Raw genomic sequence first — 14,933 nt, 5'->3', positions numbered from 1 at the left:
GTTCCTTGTAAGGCAGACACCACTAACCATGTGCAGGAATGTGTTCAGTTCACAGCTTCACTAGTTTGTTCTACTACATTTAACAACAAGCAGATTTTCACTCTCAGTAAAGATGTTCCTTGTATGGTTGATGCCACTGAGAATGTGCAGAAATGCACAACTTCTTGACTTTGTACTTCAACTTCAGTTAACTATTTTAAGAGTTTGTGTTGAAAACCTTACGATATATCAGGCTTTGGATTCACACAATATACTTGTTAGTAGATCATTAATCACCAGCAATATTCTTTGAAATGTATGATGGATCAATATATGTTTTGTTTTTTAAAATGTAGATGGAGCAGTTCAGTGCAGAGGTGGGTATCCCAATGAACTGCATCTTCCCCGTGAAAAACTACTCTGAAGAAATCGACTTGAATGATGACGTTGACTCACTGGTCCTGAGCCCACTGAGACACATCATCGACTTCGGAGAAGACTTCATGAACCACAAAATGAATCAGTTTGAAGGTTATGCTTGAAGACAGCAAAAAAAGGCTGCATGTCATGACAACTGTACTATTATCCAACAAGATTTCAGACAGAATCTTCTACATTATTTTGCTACTTTCAGCTTATGCAGTTTATGTAATACATTATAGTCTAATAATAATATATTAAGACTGATCAGTGTCTCCATCTTTACAAGTCATGTTTTGCATGAACATTGTGAAAACTCACAGAACTTTGTATTCATTTCTACGTTTCAAAAACATACCCAATATGTCTGACTGAAATTGAAAAAAATGTGTCTAAAATGCTTAACATGAATAATATTTCCATATGATGGAGTGTTGTGTTTCAACAATGTGCATGGATAATAAATCTGCTTTTTGAACCTTTAGTGCAAATGTGGTGATTTTTACTATTAAAATGTAGTTTTTAAGTGACATCTGAAGGTCAAACTGTTGAGGTCTAGGATGATTTTTCCAGTTTTCATTAATTACCATGAACAAACATTCATTTCATATTATATTAGGAAAACCTTTTGGAGCCTTCTAAAGGACTGCAGTATCTGCTCCCTACTTTAGATGATGTGACACCAAGACTAGCTGGGGTGCAGTGCTTCAGTTTAGTGGACACTAGGTCTGGATGGACAATAGACCTCAAGAATCATCTACGGCTACGCAGTTCTAAGTGTTTTAATAATGCACTAAAACATAAAAAACAATAGGGGCATAAAAGAAAATAAAGTAAATCAAGATGTGAGGAAGAGACATACATAGTAACTTTGGTTCAGCCAAAGTGCAGGACATAAAAGTGTATAACCTGCAGTACTTTCAACTCAATTAGAGACATGTGAACAGAGGTAATTTTTTTGCAACACATCTTACAAAATATGACAATATTATAACATATTGTCAATTATAAAGTACATCAGCTCAGACCAACTAGCAGTTATTTTGACTTCAGTGTTCTTTCATAAAAACCTCATCAGGATGCATCATCACAAAGCTCCAGCAGAGGGCAGCATGCTGCTATTTTCTGTTCGTTCAATCTTCCTCCTATTATTATAAATGTGCTTTACAAGATATGAAGACAGATTTCTTCAGTTTTAAAAAGCTTTACTCCTGTTCAGTCATGTTTTGTTTTGTCCTGAACTAGACATAATTTTATCATATTATCGTACTTGTAATTCATTTTAATTTCTATGTTACTTTCTACCTTTATTCCACCATATTTAGCTCCATTACATTTCATATCTGACATATTTTGAAAAAGTCTATAATGATCAAATTAAATACACTACACGTTTCTAAGGTGAATTAAACCACCCAACACTACAATATTAAAATATAGCGGTTCTCAGATGTGAGAAATTGAAGCTTTTATGTGTCATATATGATATTAAACTGAATATCTTTGGGTTTGGGACTGTTGGTGAAACAGGAATTTATTTGAAGATGTCACTTTGGGTATTAGGGTTTTTAAAAACTTGAAATCACAAAAACAAAAGCTTTTTTCTCTATTCAAGACCTCAAGAAAGTAATTTGGTTGGTTGCAGCCTTATTTAATAGTTTAGTATATTATATTTATGGTTATATCTCTAGTCTGTACTTCATATCTATCTATCTATCTATCTATCTATCTATCTATCTATCTATCTATCTATCTATCTATCTATCTATCTATCTATCTATCTATCTATCTATCTATCTATCTATCTATCTATCTATCTATCTATCTATCTATCTATCTATCTATCTATCTATCCAACAATAATTATACTAATATTTCATATAATATTTTGAAGTATTGAGTATTTTTACATTTTGGTATACATACTTTGACTGCTGATAACTATCTTACCTTTTCAGTGGAGGTAAAAACTTTAAACCTATTAAACAGGAAACACTAGACGATAAACTGAATAAATGCACCGCTGCTGCAGGTATTGGCCCCATATATCAGTCTGACCCTGATTCGTTCGGCATGTGGTGTTTTCAGCAGCAGAACACTGTGTTTTCATGAGTATGTTTCTGAGAGCTGCTGCTGCTTTCTGACCCAGTTTCCCTGCTTGACTTGACTGGGTTGTTTCCAGCGCTGCTGTGGGAGGTCCCTGCAGACAGCTCAGCATGCTCTCTCTCTCTCTCTCTCTCTCTCTCTCTCATGTCGAGGCAAACGCTTCTTTTTTTTTTTTACTCCTGAAACTCTGCCTAAATGTATTTGGTGTTTACGTGCTTTGACTGCAGTGAGTTTGATCTAAGCCATGACACCAAATATAATAATAACAATATGTTTTTTTCCCTATGACACTTTTCAAGTATTAGCATAAAGTGCTTTGCAGATTTAAACAATTTACAGAATAAAAGACCCATGTAAGCCCTCCAATACATAAAACATATGGAAGTGCAAGTCCAAAATAAACTAAATAACTTCATATATAAATAAGTATAATCCAAAAATGAGATCATATACAGTAGGTAAAATTTAAGTTAAAGAAATAACCACACATATTATAAGATGACTCTAAAAGAAATTTAGTAGAGAAAATACCAGTAAAAAAATATAAAACAGACAGAAGTGCAAAATATATTTAAGTGCACATAAAACTAGTAAAATAATGACACTAAATAAAACCACTATACTATAAAATAATATTATTAAAAGAAATATAAAAGGGATGAGATAAAAGGATCCTATTATTAAGTGTAAGCCATCTTGTAAAAGTGAGTTACTATACACATACATCATTACTCTTTATGACCTGAATACATTCAAAGAACAAATACATAATAATCTAAAAGGCTGATTCAATGCATGTGATGATGGCATATTTTTAATGTCATGTTAAATTCTGGTGAATGTTGACCAATAGTGAACCGTCTCAGTCCAAAATAGAGGAAGCTACCTTAGTAATGTGTCACCATCAGCTGAGGTCCATTAAAGTGTCAATCATTTTCATTTTAATGATTGAATATATCGTCTCAATCTCTACATCTAATCTAATCTCTCATAATTGTGCTGGTGGCCATTATGGAAATGATGGCTCCGTTAATAAGATTTGAAGACTTATAGTAGCTTCGATGTCGGCTGTGTGGGTGCTCATTGACACATTTTTCATTTCAGAAGTTTAACTGTTGGATTCAAGATGTTTTCCTACTTCACTGTCAAGTCCATTCTCAGTGTTTGTTTGTGCACTCGAGGCTTCAGGTTTTCGACATCACACTTGTGTAGACTGAACGTTGGACCAGGACTGGCTTCAAAACTAGTTGTGATGTCACAAATCATGCTCGTAGGCCCGTCATCTACAAACGTATTTTCAATGAACTGTGAGAAACTTTCCACTTCCAGCAGACGAAAGTAAAAACAATGTCTACATGCATCATTCTGCACAGAGGTTTTCCTAGTAATCTAGTGTTAGCTTGGGTCAAAGTTAGTGGTGTGTGTTTCTACACCTTGAAAAGTTATTTAGAGGATCCTGGCTCCAAATTTAAAAGATGGCACCAAACAGTGGTGCAATGACTGGGATTCAAACCATAGACTGTATATAAAATGGACCGGATCTGGGCAGCGCCATATTGAAAATTTCCGGTGCATGCCGGGTTAAAAAAAACACGGATTCTACTTATATGGGCATCAGGAGGAGCAAGAGGCGCCCTCCTGAACCTGTGAACCAATAAACCTGTCAATCACAACATAGCCACGCCCTAATGCATACCCTGCTTTATCGTCAAATATAAAATCAGGGAGGCCAAAATTTCACAAATGAACATCATACTGCATTGAAGAGGGCTTTAAACTAGCGATTGAGACCATAAACACATTTTGAAAACGTTTACTGAGGTTAGAAATCAAGTGAGAAGTTGGTGAATTCTCCATTGACTTGTATAGAGACGGAAGTCCTTTTGACACCAAAACGGTCGCCCCCTGGTGGCCTTTTGATAGAATGCAGTTTTAAATTACTTCCGCGTTGGCATCATTTCAGAGGACCGGAACTCCCCGCTTGATTCAAACCAGCTTCACTGAAAACCCAACGGCTGTCTTCAAACCTCACTATGTCCAGCTTTATCAGAGCCAAAACTGCTACAGAGAAAGGTTTGAGGTCAGTTGATGATCCATAAAGTTATTGTCCAGTTAGCGACATGTGTGATAAGCTAATGAGATTTGCTGATGTTGAGCAACCTTGTTAGCTCAGAGAGTTTTATGTTCCCCTTTTAATTAAACTGTGTCCAGTGATGAGCAAAACCCCAAGGGTTAAAGTCAAAGTTAAACAGACCAGTGGAGAGAAAAAAGAGAGAAGCTCCAGGAAATATTGTGACTCCATTGCACCAATCCTCTGGAACGTTCTTCAAATGTAAGCATTGATAAACACGTCATACCACATGTCATTAATAACATATATTTCAGGGTCCTGGTATTGTCCATACTGGCTCACCAGCTTGACTCACTCAGACACCTAAATAGATAACCATCGTTAAATGCTTGTCCATTCTGTAGCCTTGTTGCTAAGGTGTTTTCATGTATTGTTCACATTGTCCACAGTCATTCTTCAGTCCGGATCCGACCCAACTACTAGGCGTACTTGGTGAGTTTGAGCTAAATAGGTTATGTAGGCAGGTGTTATTTGCATGCATTTAACAGTTAGCAGCTAATCAGAGAACTAACTGAGGTCCGACCTGGACTAGTGAAATGTAGAATGTTGTTTTTGCCCCGACGAGCCTCTTCAGGACCTTCTTCCTGTGTCTATGTTTTCACTTTCACCCAAGACAAATCTGATTTATAACTATGTGATTTATTAACCAAACCAACAGGAAAAACACACCACATTTACCAACTCATCCGCTGATTCTTAGTTACAAAAAATTTCACAAAGAGACCTTCGTCCCTGATACCATCATTAAAAAGGAGGTTTCAGGTGTTATTAAGGCTGCAATGACAATCACACAATCACGGCCGCTTTAGCAGTGACTCTCAACCTGTCTTTGTTCATTCTTTACACAGCAACGTCTGTCTCTTTTCATGTAGCCAACTGTGATTGTCATCTTGCTTTTTTCACCATTGTGTACGATTAAAGTCTCGCCCGTCTCTGTGACAACACTTTCGTCTCCAGACGTGGTCAAACAACACTTTGTATGAACTACTTTGCTTTGAGCCTGACTTCCAAATACACTGTTAGATGCCAAGAAGCACTTTGTTTGAAGCACTAAGGCCTTTACACTCTTAGATAATATCATCATTTGATATGATCCTAAAGAGACTCACAGTGTCTCATGTTACCCAATAGTAAGTGTGCAGTGACCTTTCAGTGCAGTCTGGAGAATCGTGTGCATAGGTCTGACTTCTAATACTCCTAATGGAGTTTTATGAGGTTGAAACAGTAAAACGTCCCATTTATCCGTCCATTTATCAGGCGGTGAAATTTTAGGAGGATGGAAAGAGTCAGTGACTCCGTAAAAGGAAGAGAACAGGAGGCAGAGCACGATATGGGTCAATATGAGCATCATTAGGTATATTATGATGTAAGAGTTAATGTTCTTTATTTCATTTTTACAGAAAAAAACATGTTTCTCACCAGAATAAAATACATAAAATCTGTTTCCTGAGCCCTCTCACTCTCTCCAGGCGGTTTCCTTTTTCCAACTTTTTGGAAACGGGATCTTCAAACAGCAGAACATTGATTATGTATTGATTTTTTTCCCCTTTAGACACGAACAGCACATCTAAATCTGACAATCTAACAAATCCATTTAAATGTTTGTGGCCTTAAAATGACTCTTTGATGTGAATGCTTTGATGTTTCTTTGTTTGCCATGCATGTTGCTTGTAGACTTTTAAAAACATTTTAACACAGTGGTTCCCAACCTGTGGGCCGAGGTCTCCCATAGGGTCCCAAAATAAATCTTAAGGGTCACCTGTTTCACAAAATGACGTTTTTATGTAGAATATGTGCTCTATGTAAGTATGGGTATGTACATGTTCCACTTTTTTATGATTTATGAACATCCTCTTAATGAGTACTGTGTAATATGAATGTCAACATATATGTAATAACATATGTGGATACATATTGGAACATATGGAGGGTAAGTGTTCTATGTATGGGTTATCAAATGTGAATTTTTAGTGGTTTTCTTCGCCATCTATGAGAGTAAATGTAATATATTTGGGTTTTAAATTGTTGGTTGAATGTTTTCTGTAATTTTAATGAAAATATTCTCTTATTACAGCCTTAGTATGTATGTGTATCTTGTCCATATATTGCACATTTATGGAGATTATTTGGGAGATCATGGGGCCTGTGTCTGTGGGTCCTCTGCCAGTCACCTCATTGATAAGATAGTAAACTAAGGAATCAAAGAAATTAAACTGATTTGACGTAAAAGCATTCTGTTCAGTATTAAGTTGGACTTTTATGTCACATTTTTCTCCACTTCTCTGAGCTCTGCAGTGAGTGCTCTCAGTCCACCGGGGCGACCGGGAGCAGCTGCCCGAGCCGTGTCCACCTGACCACGGCCGCATAAGTGCCATCAGCCGTAGTGTCAGATGGTGAGAGGGAGTCGTTGATGTTTCCCCAGACTGGGAGCACTGGCGCTTCTGCTGGAGCTGCACCATCAGCATGAATAATGTAGATCCTGGAAGGGGATCCAAGCACAAACACCGCCACTGGAGAGTGTGAGACAAGGAGAGGAAACTGGGATGAACCCCAGAGCCGATCTCTAAAGTGACCGTCATGGAGACAGGGATGCTCAGCAGGCATAAAGTGAAAAACCTCGGCAGCAGCAGCAGCAGTGGAGGTGCTCCTCCTCCTCCTCCCCTTCCATCATCATCACCATCATAATCATCCCTCCACACACCTCTGCTGTTCGGCCAGTTCATCCAGCAGCACCATCACCACCACAACAACAACAACAATAACAACTACACAATAATCAACAACAAGCTGTAGCAGGGCCAAGGGGAGAGAGATAACATCATGGAGGGGAAGAAAACATCCTCCAGGTGGGGAACAGCCCTCACAAACACTAGCTGAATAAAAGTAAAGAGGAGGAAGAGGAAGAAGAAGAGGAGGAGCAGATGGATGCCAGCCTGGGATCAGTCACCAACACCACCACCAACAGCAGCAGCAACCCTCCTCCATGTGGGACCAGCTCCGAGTTTAATCATTATTATGGGAATGGAAGAAGAGGAGGGCCTTGCTTTGATCAACATGGCGGACAACAAAGCGCAGGGACTGGGGTAAAACCGGCGGCGCACTCGGCACACAGCACCATGGATCAGGTTCAAAACTCACACGAAGGCTATAACAACAACAACAACAACAGCAGCAGCCCGTACAACAACAACTACCCAAACTATCGCCCTGGCTACGGCGGCAGCAGCAGCGGTGGCAGCGGCTATGGAGGAATGATGAGCCCCGCACGGCAGGGGAGTAACCTGCTCGGCCTGGCCGCCTCTAGTAGCGCCAAAGCCGGCATGACTGCTGCTAACACCCCGGTCGGAGCTGGAGGTGGAGGTGATGGAGGCGGAGGATTTCAGCGATTTCAGCAGCACCCATCAGGAGCTACACCGACTTTAAATCAACTATTAACGTCTCCGAGTCCGATGATGCGTGGTTATGGAGGTGGATATCCTGAATATAGTAATAATAATAATAATACTCCGCAGCAACAGCAGCAGCAACAGCAGCAGAGCATCGGTGGCTCGTCTGTAGCGGCTCACGGTTGGGGAGGACAACACCGAAACCACCCTGCTATGAACCCGGGAAACAACGGGCAGGGCGGCGGCAGATCTCAGGTAAATAACACATTATTAAACTATGTTTTTATCCCTTTTTTATTGGTTATAAATGAACCAGAATGACGAGAAATAATGCTAACATTACGAGCTAGCATCATTTAAACACACACGTATATTTACAATTAAGCAAAAACAAAAGATAAAACTTTAATTAACAGGGTGCCTTATGTGTAATATATAACAGCAATATAAGATAACAGTAAAGTAGTAAAAAGTCAAATGTTTCGATTCTTGTGTGTCCAAGGTGACTCCGTGCTATGCTAAGCTAAAGCTAAGCTAAGCTAACGTTAGCATTTTTTAAAAAGCATGTTGTGGAACCGGAGCTGCACAGGCCTCGAGTTAGACTGTAATGGTATGTGTGTGTATATGAAGACTACATACTACTTTAAGATAAAATAAAATACACTGTGATTTACATTTAAGCTGTCATATTATTAAAATAAAGTTAGAAAATTAGCAGACATGTATTGACAGCTCCATTCAACTCTGACACCAATTCACTTAATCTCCTCTCATATGCAAATTATGTCTTTTTTTTTTAAAGTGAATTTGAGTTCTCTACTTGTTTCCACATGTGCATTTTCTTCTCTCTCTCTCTTTATGATGCTAATTCAGCACCATAGTGAAATAATTAGAGTTATATCGGTGGTGGTGTGTTCTCCTCTTTTAGCTTGTGTGTGTGTGTGTGTGTGTGTGTGTGTGTGTGTGTGATCTGGCCTCAACTTTTTTTTTTACTGTAAGCACCTTAAAAAATACACTGTGATTTACAATATAGCTGTCATATTATTAAAAATAAGATAAGATAAAGAAATGTATTGTCATATGCATGGTAAAAACACGGAGGTTCAGACAATGCAATTACATTTTTACTTTGCTGCTCTCCTTACACACACAACAGTAACACATACACACAACAAACACATCACACACATAACGAAAGATGCAAACAACAATAATATAAATAATAAAAGTTAGAAATATGTTGAAATATGTTGACAGCTCCATTCAACTCTTACACAAATCCACTTAAATCGCCTCTCATATGCTAATTATGTCTACTTAGATTAGATAAGATTAGATGAACTTTATTGTCCTGAAGGAAATTTGTCTTGGGCTAAAAGTGCTAGGTGCAGCTGCACATATAACAAATTCATAATAAGCACAGAAAAACCAAACATACACGACAACACAAAATCACAAAAAGTGCTTCAAAGTGTAGCGTATTGCACAAGATCATGTGACGTACGGCACAAGAAAGGAACAGAGTGTAAAAACAATAAAATGGATAAAAGTATATGACAATCTAAGAGCAGGGGGTAATACGTATTAGTTAAAATGGGTCAAAAAAACAAGGTAAAAAGATAAAAGATCAGAAAGATGAGGATGGGAAAATAAAAAATCTGCTACACAGGGGATGCTAGGACTGAGGCAGTTTGTTTAGGAGTGTTATGAATCAGGGGACAAATGAGAGTTTGAAACGGTTACTTTTATATCTGCCACATGTGCTTTTTCTCTCTCTTTATGATGCAAATTCAGCACCATAGAGAAATAATTAGAGATATCTGTGGTGTGTTCTCCTCTTTTTAGCTTGTGTGTGTGATCTGGCCCTCAACTTTTTTTTTAGTTGGCAGGGAGCCCATTATGTCCCCATCTCCACACACACACACACACACACACACACACACACACACACACACACACACACACACACACACACACACACACACACACACACACAGGAGTCCTGACCTTCACACATGCAGATTAGCCATGTGCCCATTACCGCCGGCACAACACTGGAGCTCAATAATCCCGTGTGCTCCAGCTGCTGCAGCCCAGGGCCCTGCTGGAGGCCTCAGCCCCGGTGCAAAGCTCCCGTCACAGGTCAAAAGACGGATCACCATAACTGTCCATTAAGTTACAGTCTTTAAAAACTATAGTTAGAAGCAGCTTTATCTTTGCTATTATAATCCTCCTGTTCATACTGACCATTAGGAGATACCTTTATTATGCACTTATAATAAAATTGATGGAGGGCAAAATCCACAGTCCTCCTTCCTCTATGCTAAATTGTATTTAATCTTTCAATGAATATAATAAAATACAGAGTTTGATGGTATTGTGAAGTAGTGTTGGATCATGGGAGTTGTTGTCTTCATCGTTATAAACAACCACCATTGCCGTCCTTGCCTCAGCTTGTGTTTTATGGTTCAGGAGGTTTGAATTATCCACAGAGGTCTCCCGTCCTCTCTGAAATAAACAGACCAGGTGATTAAAACTGGTTAAAAACACTGAATAAAGCAGTTTCATGTGAAAATGTTCATGTTCTTTGATGCTGTTTAGCAGATATAGGATGTCAGGAGGGGCTGCGAACCAAGCTACCATCAGCTTTTACTCAGCTTTTTTCTTAAATAAGTCAGACGTCTGATGACTAAAGTCCTTCATGTGGATAAAAGTGTATTGTAAAAATGTGGCTGGATAAAAACTAAACCTTGATATCGATATTTTGACAATATTATAGGGATGACTATCACTGCAATTAGATTTTTGATAAATAATCATCAGTGATGTGGATATAATAACTAAGTAGATAAAGGCGTCTTTGAGTATTGTTAAAAGCGTATTATTATCTATTTATTAAAGTCGGATAATAGAACAGTCTGTTAAACTCTAAACTTAAAATTTTACTGTAATGTAGCCTTTAAAAGCAGGAAAAGACAACACTTATTGGTGATGAAGATTGATGGGAGAGCTGGTTGACTAGACTTAACCTTTAGCCCAGCTTGGATGATGGAGCTAGTTTACCACGCTATTGCTTACTCGCACACCACTGTCGATGATCACCTGGGCGATCTTTAAATGGTCAGTATTAACGACAGGAATGATTACAGCAATGAAAACCTATCTCAGATATAGACACCTAATTCTTGTTTGAAGAAAGACTATAAAACATTGAGAACCTGTCCTTTTAAGTATCTTTTTAATATCTGTTAAACTATCAGGCTGAGTTACTGTAATAGACAAGAATACAAGATGCTTTTTTCAAACACTTGTTTACAGCACCGGGTAAGATTCAGGGTCGATTGGGGTTCCAGTTCGTTCCGCTCATGTATTGATTGACATTACAATACACCAATCACAGTGCGTTCATCTGTGTTATTGGGAGGTAAACCCCAAACGATTATTTTCACTCTTGATTAATCTGCAAGGTATTTTTTAAACAGTAATACATTTCATTTGTACTACAATTTTTAATAACAGAGAACACACAACTTAAAGAAAATAGTAATAAGGGTTAAGATGAAAAAGCCTCATGAATAGAACGTTTTTTTTTTAGGCCTTTTTTTTATAGAGTCCGGGGTCTGTGCTGCTTTCAGATGGTTATGAAGGCTGTTCCACAAACATGGTGCAGCAGAGCAGAAGGCTCGATCCCCCACGGTGCGTAGCTTAGTACTTCTGGTCCAGGAGGAGCGAGCTGCTGGCAGATTTGATGGTGCTTGTGGAGGTTTGTGGTATGATCAGTTCCTGTTGATAGGGAGGCACATGTCTGCTGATGGATTTTTATGTGAGTAGCAGGAGTTTAGAGTCAGTCTGAAAACAGAATTGGGTTTGTATATTAATGTTTTTTCGCTCTCATTGGGATCCTGGCAGCAATGTTTTGGATGTACTGGAGCTTTTGGATGCTCCTGACAGGGATCGCTGTGAAGGGCGCACTGCAGTAGTCCAATCTTGAAGAGATAAAGGCATGGACAAGTTTCTCTGTATCTGACAGTGTTGGAGAGGAACACAGTTTAGAGATTTTTTTGAGATGGAAGAACGGTTTTGCATAGATGTCTGATATGGTCATCAAAAGTCAGCTGAGGGTCAAACTTTGCACTCAGATTAATGATTCAGGAGGAAAGGGGGATGTCCTGGCTCTCTCCAGAGTCTTCTGACTTTTGACTAAAATGCCATTTAACTTTAGTCACATTTTAGTCGTCTGAGTTTTTCTAATCTACTTTTAGTTGACCAAATGCAAGATTTTAGTTGACTAAAGTGCGTTGACTAGAATTTCCTATTAATTGTATGTATTATACACCCTTTGCTCCACAAACTGACATCATTACATCTGTTGACCTGTTGTTATTATGGAAGGATATTAAGGTGCAATACAGACCCATTTTAACTGTTGAAATATGTCTTTATTTATCTTAAAACCAAATGTCATATAAAAGAAACAAGAATATGGCCTTGCTTTTTCTGAGCAGCCCATCTCCGACAATAACAAATAACACCATTGAGCATTAGGCTTACTCTACCTGAATAATTAGATATACTAAATTGTCTCCATCATATTTTTTTTGCATGTCTGTGTGGTACTGAAAGCTCACTGTGAACATTTCTTCTGATAGGTGTTCTTCAGTTGGTTACTTATTTTTTTTGCGTGTTAATCAATCGTTTAATTTACAATCTAAGATTAGCATCTCTAGATCATTCACTTCTTTTACCAGTACAGGACAGCGGTGGTTTCATTTAGCTTTGTATTGTATTGCAAGTTTAGCAAGAACACACCAGCTCAAGTTAGCTGATAAAATACTGTAAAAACAAGTTGGTGTACTTAGCTTTGCATGTATTTCAGGATGATTTGTTTGCAAATGTCGCTTCAAGTTTGTGGTGTTTTTATCGATAATTTTTGCTCTGCACAGTTCAAAAAAAGATCTTGTTGAAAATGTTAACAAAAAAGATCTTGTTAACATTTTCATCGTCTTCTTCCTTTTTATTCGTTGATGAAAGTGTCCATAGTTTTTGTCATCATAAATGAATTTTTATTTAGTTATCTTCCTGTTTTCATCTGTGAAAAAATATTGTTTGATGAAAATTATAACAAAAATTGTCCGTCAACGATACTAACGCTGGTATGGAGGAGGACTAAACCTGGTGTGGAGTGCCAATAAGGAGAGATTAAGCTTTGCCGCTGTTTAATTGGAGGAAATGTGGGCTCATCCACATGTTTATCTCCCGACAGGTGCTGAGGTGTGACATGGCTGCCAAATGGCTTAGGGCAGTTTTAATGTACAGCTGGGTATCATCAGCATAGCAATGAAAAGACATCCCATGTCTGCTGATGACATGTTCAAGGGGGAAGCATGTAGAGGGTAAACAGGATGGGGCCAAGAACCGATTCTTAGAGAAAACCACAGATGACAGGGAGTGATCTAGACCTGAAGTCTCCCAGTGAGACATACTGGACTGAAACCACTTAAGTGCAGAGTCTGACAGCCCAGTGGTGATGTGGAGGCGCTCTAAGAGGAAAGTATGATCCACAGAGTCAAATGCAGCAGTCAGGTCTAGAAGAGTCAGGGGAGAAGGTGAACCTTCATTAGCTGCCATCAGCAGGTCATTGACAACCCTGAGCAGAGCTGTTTCAGTGCTGAACGAAAACAGGACTGACATTTTTAAGCTGTTGTGTTTAAGGTTGTGCTGAAGCTCAGAAGCAACCACCTTCTCCAAGACCCTGGCGAAGGAATTAATTTTAAAATGGGATTAGACGGCAAAGGGACAGGAAAGTCTTTGACTACCAGGGTAATTAAAATACTGCCAATAATAATCAAAATATGCATACATCTAAATGCTGTCATAAATCAGACAAAGTATTGATTTACAGTGTTGTCGAACAGCTTAATACAGTCTCTGATGATGTCTAACGATGTGCATAATATCATATCGACCAGTATTTTTTTAAATTTTATTAAAGATTAGAGATTTATTAAAGGTAGAAAAGCTGTAATCAGTTAGTTAAGCCACCGGAGCAGAGTTTTATGATTTATCTGAGATTCACAGCATCGATTCTCACACCGAGCATCGCAGTCAGCAGGGTCTCCCCCTCTGTTTACATCTGGATTATTGATCGGCTCTTTTCACAGCTGATCGTCCTCTCTGACAGCAGCCAGCTGTGCGGCCTTGGCAGAGCTCCAGATCTGCTTTGACTTGTGTTGTTATTTTTATTTACTCTCCTCAGTTGACTGATGGAAACGTGTCATCGTCACTCACAGAAGAGATATAAAAAAAAAAGCAGCTTGAATGTCTGGATTGGTTTTTTTTTCTGTGTGTGTGTGTGAAATTCATAAAAGGTTTCTATTTTTAGCCACAGCCGTCTGAGCAGCAGTGAAAACATCTGTTCTCACGGAGTCACTTCTCACCTACTATTATGTCAGTGTGTCAAATACACTGGGGGGGTGTGTGTATGTGTGTGTATGTGTGAATATTAAAGCGTACCAAGGCATGACTGTTGACTCCAGTCTGAAGTGTCCTCACAGGCTTTTGGATTGCTCACATTTTGTCTGAGTGCTGCTCCAGCTGAATCCTCTCTGACAGGAGAGTTTAGTCTCGGCCGGTATTTTCTGGCTCGTTGAAACCCCCCTCGAGAACTACATGATGGTACATTTGGCAGTGATGTGTTTACTGTTCTCCAGGGCTGCTGCTAAACATTATTTTCATTAGTAATGTCCAGGATATTTCTAATTAATCTATGAAATGTCACAAAACTGGAAAGAAAAAATAGCCTTAATAGTTTCCCACAACCCGAGCTGATATCTTCAAATGTTGTGTTTATCAGACCAACATACCAAAACTCACCACAGCGTTCGGTTTACTATCACAAAAGACAAAGAAAA

The 14,933-nt window shown here is 38.7% G+C and overlaps 2 protein-coding genes across 5 annotated transcripts in view; both read left to right on the top strand.

The window, feature by feature from the left end:
- LOC133998031 (interferon-induced protein 44-like) overlaps positions 1-521 on the top strand; it is a 34,244-nt gene extending 33,723 nt beyond the window's left edge. Inside the window, exon 8 of the mRNA XM_062437770.1 lies at positions 336-521. Within this exon, the coding sequence (XP_062293754.1) occupies positions 336-521 (186 nt within the window). The remainder of the gene's footprint in view (positions 1-335) is intronic.
- Positions 522-7,557: 7,036 nt separating this feature from the next.
- The window catches only part of arid1b (AT-rich interactive domain 1B), a 51,679-nt gene continuing 44,303 nt past the window's right edge, over positions 7,558-14,933 (top strand). For 2 of the 4 annotated variants that reach the window (XM_062437031.1, XM_062437030.1), the window contains exon 1: positions 7,558-8,277. In XM_062437031.1, the coding sequence (XP_062293015.1) occupies positions 7,558-8,277 (720 nt within the window). The remainder of the gene's footprint in view (positions 8,278-14,933) is intronic. The other 2 variants (XM_062437034.1, XM_062437033.1) reach the window with 1 other exon arrangement.

This window comes from Scomber scombrus, chromosome 17 (assembly GCF_963691925.1).
Source record: "Scomber scombrus chromosome 17, fScoSco1.1, whole genome shotgun sequence".
Lineage (NCBI taxonomy): Eukaryota > Metazoa > Chordata > Actinopteri > Scombriformes > Scombridae > Scomber > Scomber scombrus.
This window is presented reverse-complemented; position numbering and strand designations above follow the sequence as displayed.